Source organism: Natator depressus, chromosome 8 (assembly GCF_965152275.1).
Source record: "Natator depressus isolate rNatDep1 chromosome 8, rNatDep2.hap1, whole genome shotgun sequence".
NCBI lineage: Eukaryota > Metazoa > Chordata > Testudines > Cheloniidae > Natator > Natator depressus.
Window position 1 is genome coordinate 50,437,172 of NC_134241.1, and position 21,801 is coordinate 50,458,972.

Here is a 21,801-nt window from a genome sequence, read left to right on the forward strand (position 1 = left end):
AGCCAGCTGCCATTGAAAACCTGTCACCCTACCGGGCCATCTCTTCCTGCTTTGAATTCTTCCAGCACTCCCAGGTGGCTCTGGATTTCCTCACACCCCCTTTGATTTAAGGCTGAGCACTCCAAGGGGGTGACAGAGATATGGCCTCTTTCCCCCTTACACCACTCCCAGATTTGAGCTGGCTCCTGCTGCCTTGGCTTGGCAAAGCCAGCTCTGCCCGCAATGACAGGATCATGGGGGCAGTTGGCAAATGTGGTGTATGCCACAGTGCAGTTTTCATCTCCTGCGGAAAATGTTTTATTTTCCAGAGCTTATACACTGCGTGTGGCAGCTGCAGCCTTATACAAATTAACCCTTCACGCACAGTCTACAACAATGATGTTGCTCTATTCCGATTGCAAGTGTCACCCCATTAAGTGAAGGTGCCACACCACAGTCACCAAATAGATGCAGAACTCTAAGTGCCAGATTTCCAGAGCTGCTGAACACCTGCAGCTCCCATTGACTTTGGCTGGAATTCTGGACTCATCATCCTTAAAAGCCAGGCCCCAAATGACCTACTGGCTGGGTCTGAATTAATGTCCTAAGAGCACAGTCCTCTGTGGACATGAAGGCTAATTTATGTCTGTAGGAGTTACACACTTCCAACTCAAGTTTCTCCCTCTTGGCTACTCCACATGGCGTCCAGCCTGGTGCCTGCATTTAGAGGACAGGGCTTACTGGGCAGAAAATGACGAAGTTCCCGAGCCAAGACCCCAACACTTCCCAGAAGCCACTGGAAGCTGTAACATAATAGCACCCTCCGCACTGCTATACAAACACCTAGCACACCAAGAGCCCCACTTTGCTTTTCAAGTTTGGAGCCTGGTTGTACAATATGTGCAGCAGATCTCCAGCAAAAATAAAACAGTGGAAGGTGTCTTCCACTAGCAGGGCTGGCCTGCCCCCCATGCAGGTGTGTGGCTCCTGAGGGCCTTAATTAGCCCCCATGCTTTCTCACAAGCAGGCCATGTTATTTGAACACTTGACATGTGAAGCTCCATCAGACAAGTTCATGGACACGTGGATAATCCTCTCCTGGGCATCAATGTTGTATCAATTACCCCTTCCATGTTGAATTATCACTGTCAGGGTTTGAAACTAAGGAGATGCACGGAAGCCTTCAACATGGGAAATATCAAACTAAGTGGAATTTAATCTTGCTTGGTTCTCATTTGTTTTGCTTTGTAATGAATGCTGATCAGTGAGTAGTTTATATATCCTACCTACTACATAGCTATAAGTATTTCCTTTGAAGAACTAACATACCAGTGTTGTTGTTTTTCACTCTCAGAAGCCTTTGACTCCCTGGGGTTTTGTGATGAATCTAGGGCTATATTCCAGCTCCTGAGATTTCCAGTAAAGGCAGTATCTGGTTGCTCAGGGCAGGCAGGGTAAGCAGCCCCTACACTCTTTTCAATCACATACATTATGGTCTTGACACATTGCTGGAAACGGGCTCTGAAATTATCTTTATGTGTCAGTTTTGCCTGCCCCTCATTCAGAGCTCACTGGCCGCCTGCACCATCCAGGATTCACTAGAGATCAGATATGAAATACCCTGCACCTTCCACCTATTTTGGGGGAAATGTAACGATGTAAGCCCAGCAGTCAGCTGGCCCAGGCCTGGCACGGCCAGGCTGCAGGTCTTTTATTGCAGTGTAGACATAGCTTAAGTGTCTTCCTCCTGCAGCTGGGATTGCCTCTGCTAGCGGCAAGGAACAAAGCATGAGTGCCTGCGCTCTGCTACTGGCTCCCTCTCCCATCAGGAGCAGGGCTGGGAAAGAGCAAGACCTGCTCCACCAGGACTCTCTATGCTCGACACCCGGAGCAGAGCCTCACTGAGCAGAGTTCATGGATGCATTATGGCTCCATCAAGGAGTTCCCCACATACCCAGCAGCTCTGGATGAGCTCTCCAAGGCTGGGTGATGGATGGCACCAAAGAACCGCTGGGGATTATTAATATTCATGTTCTAAGTCAGCATATAATGGAGGCTTGTTTTCTGCAACAGATCATTAAGCCAGGAAAATGAATGACCTCCTGAAGCTGCAGGCCACACTGGAGGCATTGCAGGGAGCTGAATGGACAGAGATGGGGCCATCACTTAGCCCATTTTTTAAAGGGGCAGTTCCAAATTAGCAAGGCTGGGGAAATCTTGCAAGATATAAAAACAGTCTTAAAATAACTTTGGGGCCAATGCAAGAATCACAGCTTGAATGTCACAATGCCCTATCGCAACAGCTTTGGCTGGGAGGAAACCACTCAATAGAGGGGTGCATTGGGGTCTTAAGACCAAATCCAGCTCTGGTGCAAGCCTCTTGTTATGTGCACAACCTACACACAGAAAAGTTAGATAAAAATATAAAGTACTCATGCTGGAAGGTAGCAACATAACATTCCTTTATGTCTTAGAATTCAGAACAATATCACACATGAACTCCAAAAGAGAGAAAGAAAAAGCAGGCTGCTCCCTAAAACCAAGAGGCACAGCTCACCCCACCTTACTCTAGGTTGGCTGGCTGCTGACTGACTCTGATCTCATGCTTCCCTACAGAGCCCCCTGCCTGCAAGCAGGACCAGGAACACAATCCCCCCAACACTTTTATCGTGATTACTTGCAGTTCCAACGCAGTCCTCAATACAGCACACCTATGGCATCTCCACTGAAATGGGTCCAGGGGATTTATGCTCTCTCTCTCCCCACCCCACTCTAAACACCTAATAGGTGATTTCAATATTATTCACCTGCTCTGCTTGTGAAAAAATCTGCTTTATTCCCCTGACCCCAGTCAGAAAATTCTCCTATTACATTAGCCAAACTCTCCATAGGCTCAGGCATCCAAGGGCTTTGGTACAGTGTTTCGGTTATTCAGTCGATGCCCTGAGGACAGAAACACAACCCAGAGGAGGCTAGGCAGAAAGACCACAAGTCCCTAATCCATGCATCAGAATGGGTAAGGATGACATATAATCATTCCCTTCCATGCAGCTGTTATCCAAAGGCGGCTCTCATGAGGAAGGCTGGTCTTGTGGTTAACACTCAGGAAATCTGGATTCACTTCCCAGTTCAGCCATAGACTCCCTGTAGGACCTTGGACAAGTCATTATGTCTCTCTGGGCCTCAGTTCTCCATCTGTAAAATGGGGCTAATGATACTTCCATTGTCTGTCTTTTCTATTTAGATTTTAAACTCCTCTGGGGAAGGGATTAACTCTCATGATAGGTTTAAAGGTGCCTATCTCCTCCAGGTCCTGTTCTCAGGTGTGGTCTGTGGAAGTGACTGTTATGTAACTAATAACAATGCTGTTCCATGGACTTACCAGTGACCTTCACTTGACCATTGAAATTGTTGGCTGACAAATCACAGGCAATCCATTGTGCAGTCAACTTGTTGGATTCACCACTGCAGGGGAAGATCATAGAGGCAAATGCTGTCTGGGATAGGAAGGATGGGTTTGACGTTAAGGCACACGACTGGTAGTCAAGAGACCTGGGCTCGATTCAAGCTTTTCCAACAGATTTGCTGTGTCACCTTGGGCCAGTCACTTACCTTCTCTCTGTCTTCTGTGACCTGCTCAGATGGGTTAATGAAGCTCCCCTACCTCATAGGAGTGCTGGGACGGTAGCTTCATCCATGTTGACAAAAGGGTTTGAGACACTGTCCTGGGTCACTTTTTCCTGCAGCGCAGCAAGCAGGAAAGGTCTGTGTGAGAGGAAATCTCCACAAAGAGCAGCAGTGATGGAGCTCTTCCCCTTGCTTTTAGCTGGGGATGGGGTTTCTTCACCTGTTCCCAAATCTGGCAGATGCTCAGGATCCATGGGACAGCGGGGCCATCTGGGCAGAGGCCCTTTGCTTCTGCATGGGCTCTGGCCCCACGGCCATCTGAACCCTCCCCTTAGCTCTCCACAAAAAATAACACAGCCCCAGGCTGCATTGTCTTCTTCAGGGAATCCTCGTGGGACAAGAATCATAGAATATCAGGGTTGGAAGGGACCTCAGGAGGTCATCTAGTCCAACCCCATGCTCAAAACAGGGCCAATCCCCAATATTTGCCCCAGATTCCTAAATGGCCCCCTCAAGGATTGAGCTCACAACCCTGGGTTTAGCAGGCCCATGCTCAAACCACTGAGCTATCAAGAGGAGGGGATATGACATACCTCCATGCCCATTCCCAACCCCCCCCCCCAGCCTGCCCCACTTGCCATGGCACCTCGCTGGGATCCTCAGGGGGAGGGGATGGTGTCTGACGCCATCTCTGCACAGGTAGGGGGAGTTCTACATGCAGACCTAGGTGGGGGAGAGAGGAATCCAGGCTATTTTTATTATCATTACTGTGGCTGGATAACTGTCTGACCATTAAATAGCATTTGTACTTATGCTAACTGCAATCCAATCACATGCTTCAGGACCTCACTCCATCACCATAAGGGTCAATGGAGAATCCAGCACATCACTGCACAATTGGCAAGGTGCACTCTTTTTTTTTTTTTTTTTTTTTGTCTTTTGCCGCTTTCCACATATTGGCCATTCTTGGAGGCAGGAAACCAAGTCTCCAGGGCATCTGGCACATCAACGCTTGTGCTCCCAGGATCCTTCCACCAAATCAAGCTCATGTGAAACAGAAAGGCTGAGGTTCTGCAAAGCCAGCTGTGGGGATTCAGACACCTGACCCACATGCATTCCGATGAAGTGAGCTGTAGCTCACGAAAGCTTATGCTCAAATACATTGGTTAGTCTCTAAGGTTCCACAAGTACTCCTTTTCTTCTTGCGAATACAGACTAACACGGCTGCTACTCTGAAACTTGACAAAGTACAGACCTGACAGGCACCACAAGGTATAGTTTTTGCAGAATTCCAGTTTGTGCGAGGTGACATGCCTGGGGCCTCTCTCTCACTGACAGGCACCACAAGGTATAGTTTTTGCAGAATTCCAGTTTGTGCGAGGTGACATGCCTGGGGCCTCTCTCTCACTGACAGGCACCACAAGGTATAGTTTTTGCAGAATTCCAGTTTGTGCGAGGTGACATGCCTGGGGCCTCTCTCTCACTGGCCCTCCAATCTGCTGACTGAGCCACCGCTGCACCACACACACCCCTGCTCACGGAGCAGCATGATGAAGGAGACTCCTCTGGCATGAAGCCCTCCCCTTGCCCTTCCCTGAGTTCTGTGTGGCCTCCTCTTGGCCAGTATAAAAGCTAAAGGGCTGGATTGTGCCCATCTGCCAGATACCCATGTAGGGGGGCCCCTTGCAGAGCTCCCTCTGGATTCTACCACTGGGAAGGCTAGGAGGTGGGGCTTGCTCCCCACACAGAAGAAAGCAGGATTCTGGCCCACAGATCGCCATAGATCCACCGGGATATGGGGCCACCAGGTCAAGGCCCGGTTCCCTCTATTGGCTCTCAGCCCCCTGAAGCTCTGTCCTGACTCCCAGTCAGTGAGCTGCCTGATGACTTAAAGCAGGGCTGCCATAGGCTGCATAAACATCCCTCTGCTGCCTGTTTCAAAAGGGTGCTGGAGTGATAAGAGACAATACGCATCCCACTCCAATGCCACCAACAAGCCCCTCTATATATATACACACACACACACACACACACACACACACACTTCTCCTGCCTCTTTTGCAGATCCCCTCACCTGTGGAGAGCCCTTGGTGGGGTCTGAAGAAAGGGGAGAGAGTGGGAAAGGATAGATCTGGGCATGGACCCTCCAAGCATCGAGCCAGCCCAATTTGGCCTCCACGTAATTCCTGAAATGGAGCCTGCAGCGAAGAGGGACCCAGTGGAGCTGTCTGAGGATGTGGTGCTGTGAGCACTGTTTTCTGCCTGTGCAAGAGGCCAGGCAGTCAGATTCTGCACCTGGCGAGGCCATAGATTCAGCATGACACAGAAATGAACAGCTGGGTCTCTCCAGTGCTGCTGCCCAAGGTCACTCACTCCAACCAGCAATCCTGAGAAGAATCACCTTGAAGAGTTTCCATTTCTCGAGCAATATTTTGCATAATATTGCAGTCAGAGCTGGGTTGAAAGATCATATCCATCTTAACCCAGGTAGTTTTCCTTGCCTGCACTCCTGCACAAACACACAGTTAGAGGAGTCCCAAGGGGAGAACTGGCACTTTGCGGCCCGTGCACTGTTCATGAACAGGTCGCAGAGCTGGTTCTGATTATTGGTCCCATTTGGGAACAGATGCATGGGAAGCTGTCCTGATTTAACACAGGCTTCTCTTGCCTCAGAAAGCTCTCCCTCTGGAACAGATCTCTTTGCCCGTGGCATCCTGGCTCTCTCTCTAAGCAGCTGCCTCAGTTCCTCTCTGACTTCAGGATGGACAATATCAAGTCAATGGCATCTGATGAAACAACCAAGCAGAAGCATTTTTAAAAATAAAAGTATTTCCGACTTTGAAGTGTTGATGGGAAGGCGGCCCGAGCTCTTATTCTGGGGGGATTCTATATGTGCCTGTGAAAGGCAAAGGGCTTTCATTCTCGCTCCCTGTTTGCACATGCTTTTCACCAAGCTGTGCCATTCCCCCGCACACAGCCTGCGGCTGAGCTCTGCTCTGAGTGCAGGAGACACCTTGTGGCCAGACAGAGGAAGAGGAATTTATTGGGGCTGTTAGTGTATTTTTTTAAACTATTTGTCAGGAAGGCAGAGTCCCTACTTGCCTGTGTAAAATAGTGAGGCCCAGCTGTGGGAACCCTGCCCTTTCCCATGACACTAATCCTCTGAGTTGCACCAAATGAAGAATTAGGGAACCCTAATCCCAGGATTTGGAGGTTCAATTTCACTTTTGTCCTGGAATCCTAAAGAATCTCTATTCCCCCACTGTTGTTGGGTTTTGATATTAGATTTCATGCCTCTCAGTATCCTGCCCTCAGAAAACACTGTGGGTTCCTGGGACTGCATCCTTATCTCTTACAGGCCAGAGCCTCAGCCAGACCCTCAGCTGGGATAGAGCAATGGAGGTCCATTTAAACCAATGGAGCTATGCCAATTTACACCAGCTCAGGATCAGGTTCCCTCTGTGGTTTTTGGGTAAAGGTGGGAGTTGTGGGCAGCAAAGAACAACCCAAGAAACTCCAGTTGGATTTTTGCATAGAGACTCAGATGACCTATTTCAGTCACTTGCCTCTCTGCTAGGAAGATCTAAGCACTACCTGAAACAGCCAATGAAAAGGGATGCTCGCTGGCCGCTCTAGTCTTCGCTGATGCTTTCCTCCTTTGCTTAGTACCCTACATGAAAGACAAGGTGGGTGAGGTAATATCTGTTATCGAGCCAACTTCAACTGGTGAGTGAGACAAGCTGTTGAGCATGCACAGAATCTGAAGAAGAGCAGCTCTGTGTGTAGCTCAAAGGCTTGTATCTCTCACCGACAGCAGTTGGTCCCAGGTTATTAGAGAGACAAGATGGGTGAGGTAATATCTTTTATTGGACCAACACAGCTACAACACCACTGCTCAGTATCCTACATGTCATTGTGTAACGCCGCTTGTCAGTCGGCAGGCTGAACCACACGAAAATGTGGTAAAGCCCGGGGGACAGCAGCAAGCTCTGCTGGCAAAGCAATCCCACAGCAGCTAAAGGGATTTGCACAGATCCTGATTCATTTGTAAACATGGCATGAGCACACACCTGGGTACTGCCTTCCAACGCACCACTGAGTTATTCAGCTGAGTATATCAATGCTTTCTTAGATGCACCATGGGAGGGGAGTTATGTGGGCCAGTTAAGATCCATCCCAGGTTATCCCACTCTTTGCCCAGCACCTCCAGGCCCAGAACTTCACAGGGGAGAGCCATGCATCCAGAAAAGCAACAGGTGTGTCCATTAGAAACTAATTTAAAGCATAAAAATGCCTACGTGTCCTACATACTGTGCATGCACCACGTATGTGGAGGGGATCCTGGTGATCAGTTGCAGAGCCATGTGACAAGGGAGTGACATTCAGCAGGCACTGGTGACTGCCTCACTTGCACTCTGCCAACTAGCCCCGCTCACCAGGCCCTATTCTAACACTCCACAAGCTCAGGGAAGTTTCAAAAAGCCACCATTTTTTAAATACAACCTGCCAGAAAAAAGTTTCCTTTAACTTCTTAAATGTGGAATTTTCACCAAAAAAGTAAACTGCCCAAGGCCCAGATAATATTGAGACCTGGACTAGTGGCAGGTTTAAGGCTCAGGGTGAAATCTTCACCCCTTGTCCAGCCCTTTATACCAGGTAAAGGTCTGGAGTGGTGTAAAGGAGTCCTAAAAGCCCCATATCAGCCAGGCAGGATTCCCACAGTGCAGGCACTGTAGATGACACCCATGAGGCCGCCTTCCTCTTAAATGCTAGCATAGTGGTGGGAGGGACATGTCAGGGCTGCAGCAGAATACAGGGCTGCAGAAATTCCAGACAGGGCTTCAGTCTGTAGGGCAGCCCAGTGAGGCTGCCGGAACTCAGACAGGGTTGTCGAAATTATGTTGCAGCCTTCTCCAACTCTTGGAAAAACCCAAGATTGGGATGGGGGAAGCACAAAGCCACCAGAGTCTACTTTCTTCCAGGGCTACAAATATCACCCTCAATATCTTATAACCCTGCAGAGTTAGAAATGGGTGCTTTGCAGCATTGGAAAGAGGGGGGAAGCCAGTGAGAAACACAGCACTAGTCCCAGCCCTGGAGGGGCCCACTAAGGGTATTCTAAAGTCGTGTTCTTTTTATGTTTTAAAAAAACACTCAGGGTCATTCTTAGAGGTGTTTTAAATGTATCTGTTGACTTTGTCTCTCCCTGTGAGCTCCATGCCATCATACCCAGGGTTACTAATGAAGAGATACAAAAAAGTTTTTTGTTTAAAAACACTCCCTAAAATATTTTCATAATAGTTTTTTCTGTTAAAATGCAGCCTCCATGCAATGGGGAGGGATAAAAGGTTTATTGGTGCCCATTTAAGAAGGCCTGCATTGCTCTGAATATTGCATTTGTCCAAAACTCATGCCCACAAATCCTTTACACCATCATCTGTTCCAAGGATTAGTATCTATGGGCCCAATCTGTGAAGTCCAAACCCCGGGGCAGACTTTTTAAAAGCTTTTTAGAGGGGAGAGATCAAATCCAAGCTTGTTGCTAATAAACACACTCACAGCCTTGTCTAAAAGGCCAGCAGTAGCTGAATAATGCTTAAAGTGGAAAATAGTACAGATGTTTTGTTTCTGAAGAACTTGAGTGCGCTTTCTGCATGGGGGTGAGGCATAACTGCCCAGGGGTCAGCTGTACCACCCACCACTCATAGAAGCAAATCTCTGTTCTAGTTAAGAGGGAGGAGAAGGCAGATTTAGAATTGCAAATAAAGCATTAAGATGAAGCTCCTGGCATAAAACTCAGCCTAATTAGGATACTTCCAGCAGATGCAACCCCCCAAGCAATGACATGGGTTACAAAGGAGCAAACAGAGTGTAACTCCTGCAGAAAGAGTGCCTCGGGGTGAAATGAAGGCCCTTTACTCGGGGTGAAATGAAGGCCAGAATACTGCTTGCCTTGACCTGATACCAGGCACCATGGTCCTAGCAGCCACATGCTTAATACTGTCAACTGCTTCTCCCACAGCAGATATCTTCAGTATGGTTCTCAACAACAAGACCAGGGGTGGGCAAACTTTTTGGCCCGAGGGCCACAACTGGGTATAGAAATTGTATGGCGGGCCATGAATGCTCACGAAATTGGGGTTGGGGTGCAGGAGGGGGTGAGAGCTCTGGCTGGGGGTGTGGGATCCAGGGTGGGGTCCGAAATGAGGAGTTCAGGGTGCAGGAGGGGACACCAGGCTGAGAGAGGAGGGGCAGAGGGCATGAGGGCTCCAGCTGGGGATGCAGGCTCTGTGGTGGGGCTGAGGATGAGGGGTTTGGGGTGCAGGAAGGTGCTCTGGGCTGGGACCAAGGGGTTTGGAGGGCGGGAGGGGGATCAGGGCTGGGGCAAGGGGTTGGGGCGCGGCAGGGTGGTTCAGGAGTGCAGGCTCCAGGCGGCGCTTACCTCAAGCAGCTCCTGGAAGCAGCAGCATGTCCCCCCTCCAGCTCGTACACGGAGGCACGGCCAGGCGGCTCTTCTGTGTGCTGTCCTGTTCACAGGCACTGCCGCGTGCTGTCCCATCCGCAGGCGCTGCCTCTTCAGCTTCCATTGGCTGCTGTTCCCGGCCAATGGGAGCTATGGTGGCGGCGTTTGGAGTGGAGGAAGCATGCAGAGCGGAGGCCCCTGGCTGCCCCTATGCATAGGAGCCTGAGAGAGGACATGCCGCTGCTTCTGGGAGCTGTGCAGAGCGGCCCCCCGACCCTGCTCCCCAGCTGGAGTGCTGGAGCAGGGCAAGCCCCAGACCCCGCTTCCCAGTGGGAGCTCAAAGGCCAGATTAAAACGGCTGGTGGGCCGGATGTGGCCCGCGGGCCGTAGTTGGCCCACCCCTGAGCTAGATAGTGACTTACACATTTAGGCAGGGAGTTATAGTCAGAGTGGAGACAGTCTGTTATTGGTGGGTTGCTTCTCAGTTTTTTAGGGCACCATCAGTTGTACCATCAGCTGCCTGGTGTACTGGAAACAGAACTTTGGCCCCACAACGCTCAGCATCTGACAGTAGAGCTGACTCACTTCTTCTCAGCGTATGCGCAGTGATGTGCCTCAGGTGGCCCATGACCAGGATTCATCACCACATTTGGTCCATTGATTAGATCATTAGCTTCCCTGGCTTGGGCTGGGTACTGACGGGGAGTGTGATGTAAATGCTGATCCTTGCCCCCTGCTGACCCACTGTGAAAGAAAAACATGTGCTATATACCCCGTGGGTGGGCGTGGTAAGGGAGGGGGAAGAGACAGGATTCCTAATTAGCATATAATTGCAATGCGTACTAGGATGATGCCCCCAGCTCACCCTGACCTGAAAGGATACAGATGCTGGAGACTCATATACTGCCTTTGCTACTGTTTCAGCTGGCTCACAGGGAAGTTCATCAGGAAGGTTACGCTTATGCTCAGCACTTTAGGGAAGGTCTGAGATAAGAGCCAATAGCTACCCTTACAGGGTATCACCTGATGCAGTTATTAGTAAGGCTGGGCCCTGGCTTAGGCATATGCAGGAGAAGCTGAGGAAACAAGGGTCTTTCTTCCTTGGAAGATGCTCACCTCCCAAGAGTTTGGGACAGACTCATAGCTGGCATTGCTGAACTCAATGGGATGAAGTGAGGCTAATGCCACATATGGTCCTCATAACATAATTCAGACTATTCTCTCTCTGATCCTTTTTATCCAAGGCCATCAAAGACAACTTTTTATTTATATACAGCACATTAGTCTGGGACACTCATTGCTAGTCAAACAGTACCAATCACAACAGTCACTGCTACATTTCCTCGTACTTTCAATTTTAAAAAAGATACTGTGCTAACAACATCAGTTTGGAAGGGATATAAACTCACATGCTTCAAGACACAAACCAGCCAGCAATTTCGAGGGGTTAGGAAGCACCCTTTCTTTGAGGGTAGGTCTGCACTGCAATTAAAAACCCACAACTGGCCTGTGCCAGCTGACTCAGTCTCCCTGGGCTAGGGCTGCTTCATTGCTGTGTAGACTTCCGGGCTTCGACTGATAACTGGGCTCTAGGACCCTGCGAGGTGCGACGGTCCCAGAGGCTGGGCGCGGCTTGAGCCCGGAAGTTTAGTCTACACTCAATGACAGCTTTTATTCAGGTTCCAATTGGTTAGTCTCTAAGGTGCCACAAGTCCTCCTTTTCTTTTTGTGGATACAGACTAACACGGCTGCTACTCTGTTACCTAACCCACTATGAGGCTCCTTCCATTTCCCCTCTGTAGCATTCAGTACTGGGAACTGTCTGACGCAGGATGCCAGACCACATGGACCCCTGCTCTCACCCACTATGGCAGCTGCTAAGGGAGACATTTCCAAGGAAGGCTTCAGCACCAGTCTCACTGACCCTCAGTCTTCCCCCAGCTTCCTCACACGCTTTTTCTAGCAGAGTCACTGATCACCTCCCACGGCACTCACGCGCTGCATTTCTGCGCTGACCCAGTAGCTGGCGTCTCCTCCAGAGCATACATCACCCGGCGTCTGCAGCAGCCTGCGCTGGGACAGCGTGCACTATGGGACAGACAGACGGACAGACAGCAGCTCCTCAGAGCAGGCCCGGGGGGGTCTTATTCTGAGTCAGGTTGTGACCAGTCCGGGGGGGCGGAGGGGAATCAGAGGAAGGGCAGGGTACAAATAACCCAACTCTCCCTTTCCTGGGTGTGCACAGAGAGCACCACGAATAGAAACCGACGCTGGAGCGAAGAGTAAGTCCCCCCCACACGGAGGAAAATATCTCCGTTCCCGAGTAAGTTATGAGAACAAAACGGGGGGAAGCGCGTGCACTAAGCTATGCACGTAGCGAGAAAGACGCTATGGACTGTAAGGGACCATCCGAGACTATAAACCGTGCAAGCAGGTTGTAGCATTGCTGTTGAATTTTGCTATCTTCAGAACGTGTGACAAGGGGTTATTATCGCAGGTGGCTTCCCAAAGGGGGTGCTGTGGTGTGATAGTAGCACAGGTACTGTACAGGTGATGTCTGGAAACTTAGTAACTTCTACTTTTAGGAGGGGCTGGCTGCGAGAGGACTGTGCACGTGGAGGAAAGAACAAAGGCTGAATGTTGTACTGTCTTGGCTCACTCCCGTCCCAGCTCCTGTTTCAACGCTGAACACCTCATTAACATAGCTTTGCAATGCACACTGGGATTTTGTTTGTCTATGGCATGTGATTGTATAAAGGCATTTGAAAGGATAAATCCTGAACGTTGTACGATCTTGGCTCTCTCGTGTCTGTTGCTAGACCACTGAACCATTAATTAGCATAGACTTGCAAAGCATGATGGGAGTCTGCGTCCAGCTCAGCCTGACTGTAAAATTAATGATTTGGGGAGCCTTATATATTTTTCAGATGTAGCTTTCTTTCAGTCAGAAGGAAGCTCACCACTGAGGTCACATGCAGGGTGCTTGTCACTCGCTGTTCAATGCCTCTGGGAAGGTCTGAGACAAGAGCCATTAGCTGCCCTTGCAGGGCATCACCTGCTGCAGGTGAATGAGTTACCAGCTATGTTGGGCCCTGGGTGTGGGGTGAATTGGGCAGGAGAAGCTGGAGGGGGAAACCCCCTAGTGGATGCCCAGGCCCCTCACAAGGGTTTGGGACAGACTCATGGCTGGCAGCACTGAGTTCAATGGGCTGAGGTGAGACCCTCAGAGGCCTCATAACCCAATTCAGACTACTCTCCCTCTGACCATTTTTGGTTTTAATCCAGTTCATCTGTCAGACACCAAACCAGACATTTTTATGGACAATCACAACATTCACAGGTCCATTGAATAAGACATGAAAAACGCCAAATCCGCATAAAGCACCCACCAACATGTGGGCATTAGGAAGCAGGTTTTTCAAATTCCTCACTCTGGGGCTCCAGGAACCTACTCTCTGTACTGGGAACTGGCTACTGGCCCAGATGGACTCCTGTTCTCACCTGCTATGGCAATTGCCCAGGGAGATGTTTTCAAACATTCCTTAAGGATTAAGCAGAAAAGTCCCATTGACTGTCAGTGCTTTGGAAAATCTTCCCCTGTGTCCCTAACACCATATGCTAGCAGAGGCTGTAATCACTTCCCACCACACATTACGCACTGCACTAGTCTAGACAGAACCACTAGCTGCGGGTTTTCATCTTAAGGCACTAACTCTGTGTCTCATCAAGGAGTGCCAAGGACACAGGCTAGGAGCAGGGGTGGGCAAATTTTTTGGCCTGAGGGCTACATCTAGGTATAGAAATTGTATGGCGGGCCATGAATGCTCTTGAAGTTGGGGTTGGGGTGCAGGCTCTGGGTGGGGCCAGAAATGAGGAGTTCAGGGTGCAGGAGGGGGCACGGGGCTGGGGTGGGGTTGGGGGGGGCATGAGGGCTCTGGCTGGGGGTGCAGGCTCTGGGATGGAGCTGTGGATGAGGGGTTTGGGGTGCAGGAGGGTGCTCCATGCTGGGACCAAGGGGTTCGGAGGGCGGAAGGGGGATCAGGGCTGGGGCAGGGGGTTGGGGTGCAGGGGGGTGGCTCAGGGGTGCAGGCTCCAGGTGGCCCTTACCTCAAGCAGCTCCTGGAAGCAGCAGCATGTCCCCGCTCCGGCTCCTATGCAGGTGGCTCTGCTGCGTGCTGCCCCATCCACAGGTACTGCTATGTGCTGCCCTGTCCACAGGTGCTGCCCCTGCAGCTCCCATTGGCTGTGGTTCCCGGCCAATGGGAGTTGTGGGGGCGGCGTTTGGGGTGGGGGCAGCATGTGGAGCAGAGCCCCCGGCTGCCCCTATGAATAGGAGCCGGAGTGGGGACATGCTGCTGTTTCTGGGAGCCGTGCCGAGTGACCCCCCAACCCTGCTCCACAGCTGGAGTGCTGGAGCAGGGGAAGCCCCAGACCCCACTCCCCAGCGGGGCAAGCCCCAAATCCCGCTTCCCAGTGGGAGCTCAAGGGCCGGATTAAAATGGCTGGTGGGCTGGATGCAGCCCGTGGGCTGTAGTTTGCCCACCCCTGGGGTAGAGGCCCCTGATTAATTCAGCTGGGGTTATGTCTCAATCAATCGATCAATACAGTGGCCTCCAAGGGCCATAGTGTTACAGAGTGGGGGTTATTAGTATTAATTAGTGAGACTGCAGGAGCATCCAGACTCCCTAGTCAGGATCAGGGCCTCACTGTACCAGGTGCTTTATGAAGGTGGGGGTCTCTCCCTAAAGAGGATACAATCCAAGTGCTTTATCCTGCAAGCCTGACACACACATATGAGTTTTCTAGACTAAGACTTCCACCCTGCCAGCCAGTGCCTGGTACCTTTCATTCATCTGTGCAGTTGCTACTATCCCCAGTGAGCTGGGGCTCCTCCAGCGCATACTGTCAGAGTGGAGTGTGGAGTAGCCCATGGTGAGTCAGCATGCACATACAGGAGAGGCAAACAGGCAACAGTAGTTCCCCAGGACAGGCCATAGGGTTCTCCCCCACAGTCAGAGCATGCCAGTCCGTTTGTGGGGGCAGCAAACACACAGCCTCTCCTCTCCTTGTCACTGCCTCCCCCTATGCACAGGCTGCACATGAGGCCTGTGACTGGCAGCACCACTAACAGAAATAGACTTTGTGCAATACTAAGGCATGAAAGAACATTCCCTTCCCAAACCCAGGGAAATGTATCTTTGACCCCAAACAAGTTAAGAGCTGGTGCAAAAGAAAACAGTATGTGTTAAGTTGTATGTATAAGATGATTCAGTATTTAAGAGCATATAATAGTATATTAACTATGTAAGCAGATTATGGAATGAATGATTATTTTTGCTATCTCAAATGAATGCGACAGAGATTTTACAGTAGGCAGCTTCCCAGCGATAGGGGGCGCTATAGTGTGATTGTACACTCATATATAGAGTAAAATCTAGGAACTTAGAGAACTCTACTTTTAGGAAGGGCTAGTTGCAAGAGGACTGTATACATGGAGGAAAAAAGAAAGCCTGAATGTTGTACTGTCTTGGCCTCACTCCTAGCTCTTGTTTCAATGCTGAACACCTCATTAACATATCTTTGCAATGCACATTGGGATTTTGTTTGTCTATGGGTAAGTGATTGTATAAAGGCATATGAAAGCATAAATCCTGAATGTTGAACTGTCCTGGCTCTCTTGTGTCTCTTGCTGGACCACTGGACAACTAATTAGCATATACTTGCAAAGCATGATGGGATATGTGCTTTCAGCTCACCCTGACCGAGTAGTTTAAGCTTTCCGGAGCCTTATGTACTATCCTAAATTACATCACTTTCAGGTCAGAGGGAAGCTCACCATTGAGGTCATGTGCAGGGTGCTAATCGCTCACTAGTCAATGCCTCTGAAGGTCTGAGAGAAAAGCCAATTAGCTACCCTTGCAGGGTAGCACCTGCTGCAGGTTAATGAGTTACCACCTATGTGGGGCCCTGGTTTAGGATACGTATGTGGCAGGAGAAGCCAGAGTAGTGCTCCCCTGGCAGATGCCCATTCACCCAAAGGGCTTTGGGATAGGCTCATGGCTGGCACTACTGAGCTCAATGGGATAAGGTGAGTCCCTATAACCCAACTCAGACTTCTCTCCCCCTGACCTTCTTACACAAGGCGATGCTTTTAGCATTAGCACTCATTGCCCCAGGAAAACATCATCAGAATTCAGTACAGAGACTGGATATTTATATGGAGACATTTTAAAAACTACCTCAGGGATTTAGGAGCACAAGTCCCATAGTCAGTGCTTTGGAAAATTCTCCGCCTCTGTTCCTAACACACATACACCAGCAGCATTGCTAATCACCCTGGCTAGGCTACACCAAACCACTAGCTGGGGGTTCTCAGCTTAATATTAATATCTGTTTCCTCTACAGCACTTTTCAGCAGTAGACCACAATGCACTTCACACTCTTTAATATATTTAGCCACACAATAGGTAGGAGAGTTCTGTCATCTCCATTGTACAGATGGAGAAATGAGGCACAGAGAGGCTAGGTGACTTGCCCAAAGTACAGAACTGAACCTGGGTTTACTATGTTCTGGGCTACTGCCCTGAACCATCCTTCCTCACATCCTTCCTGCCTGCCCCACTAGAGTATTGTCAAGGAGCACTGGGCCCCAGCATAGGAGCCCCTCTTTCATTTACATGTGGTTAAGTCTGATCAGTACAGTGCCTTCTAGGGGGCATAGCATTACAGAGCTGGCCTGATTAGGATTAATTATTGAGACTGCAGGAGCATCCAGAGCCCCTAGTCAGGTTCAGGGCCTCGCTGTGCCAGGCACTTTACATGCCTAAAGCAGATACAATTTAAGCTCCATACCGTGCAACCCCTTCACAGACAAATGAGTTTTTCTTACTACGTCAGAGCTCAATCCCGCCAGCCTGTCCCTGGGGCTTTTCATTCATATGTGTAAGCACTAACATTGCATCCGACTGGGACTGTTACAACCCCCAGCCTCCCAAAAGAGCTGGGCCTCCTCCTCACCATCAGCCTGAGGCCTGGAGCAGCCTATGGTGGCTCAGTGTGCATGAACAAAACAAGGCAGGCAAGTAGTTCACCAGGCTGGGTGAACTGTAGCCACAGTAAACACCTGAAGGGCAGGAAGGACACTGGGCAGCAGCTATCAGTCCAGCAGCACTCACCTGCTGTGGAGGAAACCCATGCCACACCCCTTAGCTGTGGGCCTGGCAGGGAGCACCTGGAAGCGCTATGGCCCTCTGGCCCTGAATAACTCACCACTCTCCTCTCACAGAACGCTTGGTCTTTCTCCAACACTCCTCAGCCAGAAATGGACTCTTACAAAGACTGGCCACAAATGCCAGGCAGCGGTGTGAGGCCCCTGCTGTGGTCTCAGGGCTCACAGCTCCAAAATCCTATGCAGTCAGTCACTGATGTGCATCCCACTGGTCTGTGTGCAGAGGCATTGACAAAATCCAGCCACACACAGCACAGGCTTATATATTTGGTGGGGTACATAAAGAAATGCTCCTAACTCCCATAAGTAGCAGAAAAAAGCAGGGAACAGAGGGTTCCTAATTAACATATCCTTTCAATGCATGCTAGGATATGTTCCCAGCTGCCCCTGATCTCACAAAGCCATATGTACTGGAGCCTCAGACACTGCCCTGGCTGGGTGAGCCACTAGCTCAGTAGGAAGAGCACCACTGAAGTCACATGCTGCATGGTTCTTACTGACTGCCTCTAGGATGGGCTGAGACAAGAATCAATCGCTGCCATTACCTAACAGGTAGATTAATTACCAGCTTGGCTGGGAGCTGGGGAAGGACACCCAGTGAGCAGAAGAAACTTAGGATCGCTAGCCCTGGTCAACGCCCCCTCACAAGGATGTGGGACAGAATTGTAGACAGCGCCACTGAGTTCAGTGGGAGGAGATGAGGGCAGTGCCCTACCCAGACCCCATAACCCTGTTCAGACTACTCTTCATGCAAGGCCATAGGAGACAAATTTTTATTATATATAGAACATCATTAGCCTGTGGCACTCATTGCCACAGGATACGATTAGCAGGACTCAAGCAGGGATTGGAGGTTTATAGGGATAATCAGAATACCACAGTTACATTCACTAGGATAAAGAAATAGACAGAACCCCTCATGCTTAAGAGCAGAATCCAGCCCTTGGGGGACAAGAAGGAACTTCTCCGACAGGCAGGTCATTCAATAATTATTTACTGTGGCCTTTGTTGCATCTTGTTCAGAACTATTTGGTACTGGGAACTGTCCAACACAGTATATCGGACTAGATGACAATTGTTATCTTCCTAATACACTTTTATTGACAGAAGGTCTAATAACTTCCAGGGACAGTCACACCCTGCACTAGTTTACACTGACCCACTAGCTGCAGATCTCAGGGTACAGCACTATAGCTGTGTACTGAGGAATTGGCAGGGAACTGAGAGTTTGTACATGTTTTGTGTGACTTCCCCCATGCTTCCTGAACCCCCTCTGTGCTCCCATCCACCCCTCCCTGCACCTGGGGGTCACAAAGCACAGTTGGGAAACACGGAGCTAATCCATGATATGCTTACCCTCATTGGGACAGCATCTCTTTACAGCAACACATGCTAAAAGAAGCATTTGCAGTAAGAAGTCCTTATAAAGCAATATCCCACAGCACAGAGTGACAGAGACTGTGTATAAATATAGATACTGGGCCAAATTCATCCTGGGGATAACTTTCACTGAAGTCAATGGAGTTTCACCAATGAGGAATTTGGACCACAATATTTTTATTCTTTAAAACAGGTTTCCATTACAACCAGCCACTTAATTCAGGTTCATCCCCTCCAGAGGTCAATATCAGAGCGCCATGCCTAGAGCTCTCACCTCTCTCGAACTTGACTGGGCAAGAGGAGCAGGGCTGGGTCGGGCCTAAGCGATAGCATATGTTTGATCTGTGTTGAGTTTGGCTAACAGGAAGAAGACCAGGGAGCAGGGCAGTAAAAGTATTTTGACTTTATTTCCAAAAACATTAAATACAAAGGCAGCGTAGGTGCTATTAGAGACCATACAAATATGTCCTTTATCGTCAGGAATCTTATACAAATGTGAAGGCACTGCAATCTCTGGCTAGCCCTGAATCCCTCCTCAACCATTCCCATGGCAGATGTTTTGTGGGGAGGATGCACTCTCAGTCTCCACTGGCTTTATGTTGTGACCAATGGCCCCTCTTGGCTGGATGCTGCTCCCTCCAGAGACAACTAACCCTACTCTTCTGGTTGGCCTGAGGAGGCATTTGAATGCCATGAGCTTGCTCACATCCAGAGCTGCATTTACTCTCTTCACAGCACTCCTGGCTCTCCCCAGCCTGGGAGCAAACATGCAATATGCACCTGATGCCCTGCATGGCAGCCAGTCAAATGGCCATACATTTTCTCATGTTACCATTGCTATTACATGTATGATGGAAATCAGAGATGGAAGAGATCTGCAGTTTAGAGCCATTCCCTGGGTCCTGCCCCTGGCCACTGTGGGATTGTTCCCTGCAATATATACACCAGTGCTTTGGCCATTCCAGACTCCAGTGAGTGAAGAGATGAGGACTCCATTATGGTCCTTGGGAAGAATTCCCCAGGCTAGGAGACATCACTGATAGGCCGTTTCTTCTGAAATCCAGCCTGGATGTACCTTTCTCCTTACAGGAACTTCCCTGAAACCTCCTTCCACTAGCCAATCATCACTGACTGGACACTTGGCCAAACGATGGATGCCAGTCTCAGAAAGGAGCGAATCCACCTCTCCCCACCCTTCACATTGATGCCCTTTGCAAGGAGAGGTGTATTGGCAGCATCCCAAGGGGAAAGAGGAAAAGGAGCAGAGGAAGGGCAGGGGCTGAGTACAAATGAATGGTCTGTTTCTGTCCCTGTGGCAAGGACTCTTGCAGCCTCTGCTCCACAGGAGACACGGTAGACAGTCCAGGGTTTCCTTGTCATGGCTGTGTTGGGTAGCGCCGCTGTGAGAGCCGCTTGGGTTGGCTGAGTCCAAGGGATGCAGCCGTGGAGAGCTGTGAAGGATAGAAATACTCTAAGTAACAGGCCAGTTGTGGGGCTGACCAAAAATGGAAGCAGCCCACAATATTTTGGCAAGCAAGATAAGAGCTTTTCTGGTCAGCGAGTCAGAGACAGGTTGGGGCCGGCCTAGTTCTGTTTGTCTGGAGCGAATGCTCATGAGCGTGAGGGATAGGCAGTGACAGGAGCACACATAGTACCGGCAGGGTCTCTGCAAGCTTTCCCCAAGGAGCTCTGCCAAAACAGTTCAAACCCAGCCTGCTATTCCAGCCCTGGCCCCACAGGCAGCTCCTGGCCTGCTGCCCCTTCCTACTCCAGTACTGGGTGTCCCTTGGCCTCACAGCATTCTCACCGTACCTCAGTACCCCAGGTTACTCCTGGGGCTAAAAATAGCAGTGTAGACATTCAGGCTCGGGCTGGAGCCCAGGCTCCAAGCTCCTTGCTGGGTTTCAGAGCCCAGGCTCCAGCCCAAGCGGGAATGTCTACACTGCTATTTTTAGTCCCATATTGCAAGTCCAAGTCAGCTGACCTGGGCTCTGAGACTTGCTGCCACAGTGTATTTTTTGCAATGTAGACACACCCTTAGTCTTGGTCTGCAGCACCCCCTAGGCTCTCCGGACTAGGCTCTCTGGAAATTAGGCAGTCAATTGAGCAGAATGTGCTCATGCTCTTGCTCCCCCATTCCCCCAGCAGAGAAGGAGAAGGCACAGCCAAATCACTTGTCTTCAGTTGCCAGATGGTCCCTTCTCTAATCCAGACCAAGGCTGAGGCCGGGCAGAGAATCAGGGGACTGTCGCCAGCTCCCTGATGCCCCCGCCCCACACCCCCACTGTGTACGGTGGATCTCGACAATAGCAGAGAAGCTGGCCCAAAGTCTGCAACTGAGAGGACTACAAGGACATCTCTCCCACATCTCTGGAGGCATTAGCCATGCTCTCTCTCTGCTGGCAGGGAGACAGGCAAAAGGGAGCATCCATGCCTCTCCCAACAGAAACTAGATGGGTCTGCCTTTACCTTCGCGAGGATCTGAGCATCCCTCCTAAGTCAGGGAGCCGCTGTGTGGCGTGCCCACTAGCCAAGATGCCATGTGTGGTTATAAGCCAGGAGGAGCCTCCATACCTGAGGAACCTGAGCAGGATCGAAGAGTGGGATCTGCCCTCCACTATGGGCAAAAAGGAGACCACCAGGGCCAGAGAGAGGGCCATGTGAGTCATCCTGAAAGAGGAAAGAGAGGGAAAATAACAGCTGGTGTCTGTTTTGGGGTTCAGAGAAGCGAAAGGAACGGTCTAGGTCACAGGGTGGGGGAGATGGACAGGGCTGGCAGAAGATGCTCCCAGTTTCCTCAGCCACAGCAAACCACAAACAAAGGAGCCATCTGACCTATCTCCTCCTTCCTGTTCCCTCCCGCACACTAAAGATCCTCCCACCAAAACAAGAAACAGAAAGAACAAGAATCACCCCACACTCACAGAGCCTGCCCTTGTCCCTCACCTGGCCTCCAGCCCCGGGAAAGGCTGCTGATTCCCTGCCATCGGGGCCCTGCAAGCCTTTAGCTTCGTTCATAGCTGCTGAAATGAGAAAGAGATTTCAAAAACGTTTGGTTCATTCCGGGATCGTGTGACCAAAACAACCTTAGCAACAACATGGGCCTGCTTCCAAAAAAGGACAA

The 21,801-nt window shown here is 50.2% G+C and overlaps 1 protein-coding gene across 5 annotated transcripts in view; it reads right to left on the reverse strand.

The window, feature by feature from the left end:
* Positions 1 to 19,105: 19,105 nt before the first annotated feature.
* SEC16B (SEC16 homolog B, endoplasmic reticulum export factor) overlaps positions 19,106 to 21,801 on the reverse strand; it is a 40,486-nt gene continuing 37,790 nt past the window's right edge. For 2 of the 5 annotated variants that reach the window (XM_074961009.1, XM_074961006.1), the window contains exons 24-26: positions 21,624 to 21,697; positions 21,252 to 21,347; positions 19,108 to 20,128 (exon numbers count right to left, since the gene is read on the reverse strand). In XM_074961009.1, coding sequence (XP_074817110.1) covers positions 20,054 to 20,128; positions 21,252 to 21,347; positions 21,624 to 21,697 — 245 coding nt within the window. In that variant the 3' untranslated portion in view covers positions 19,108 to 20,053. Of the gene's footprint in view, positions 20,129 to 21,251; positions 21,348 to 21,623; positions 21,701 to 21,801 lie in introns of all 5 variants that reach the window. The other 3 variants (XM_074961007.1, XM_074961004.1, XM_074961008.1) reach the window with 3 other exon arrangements.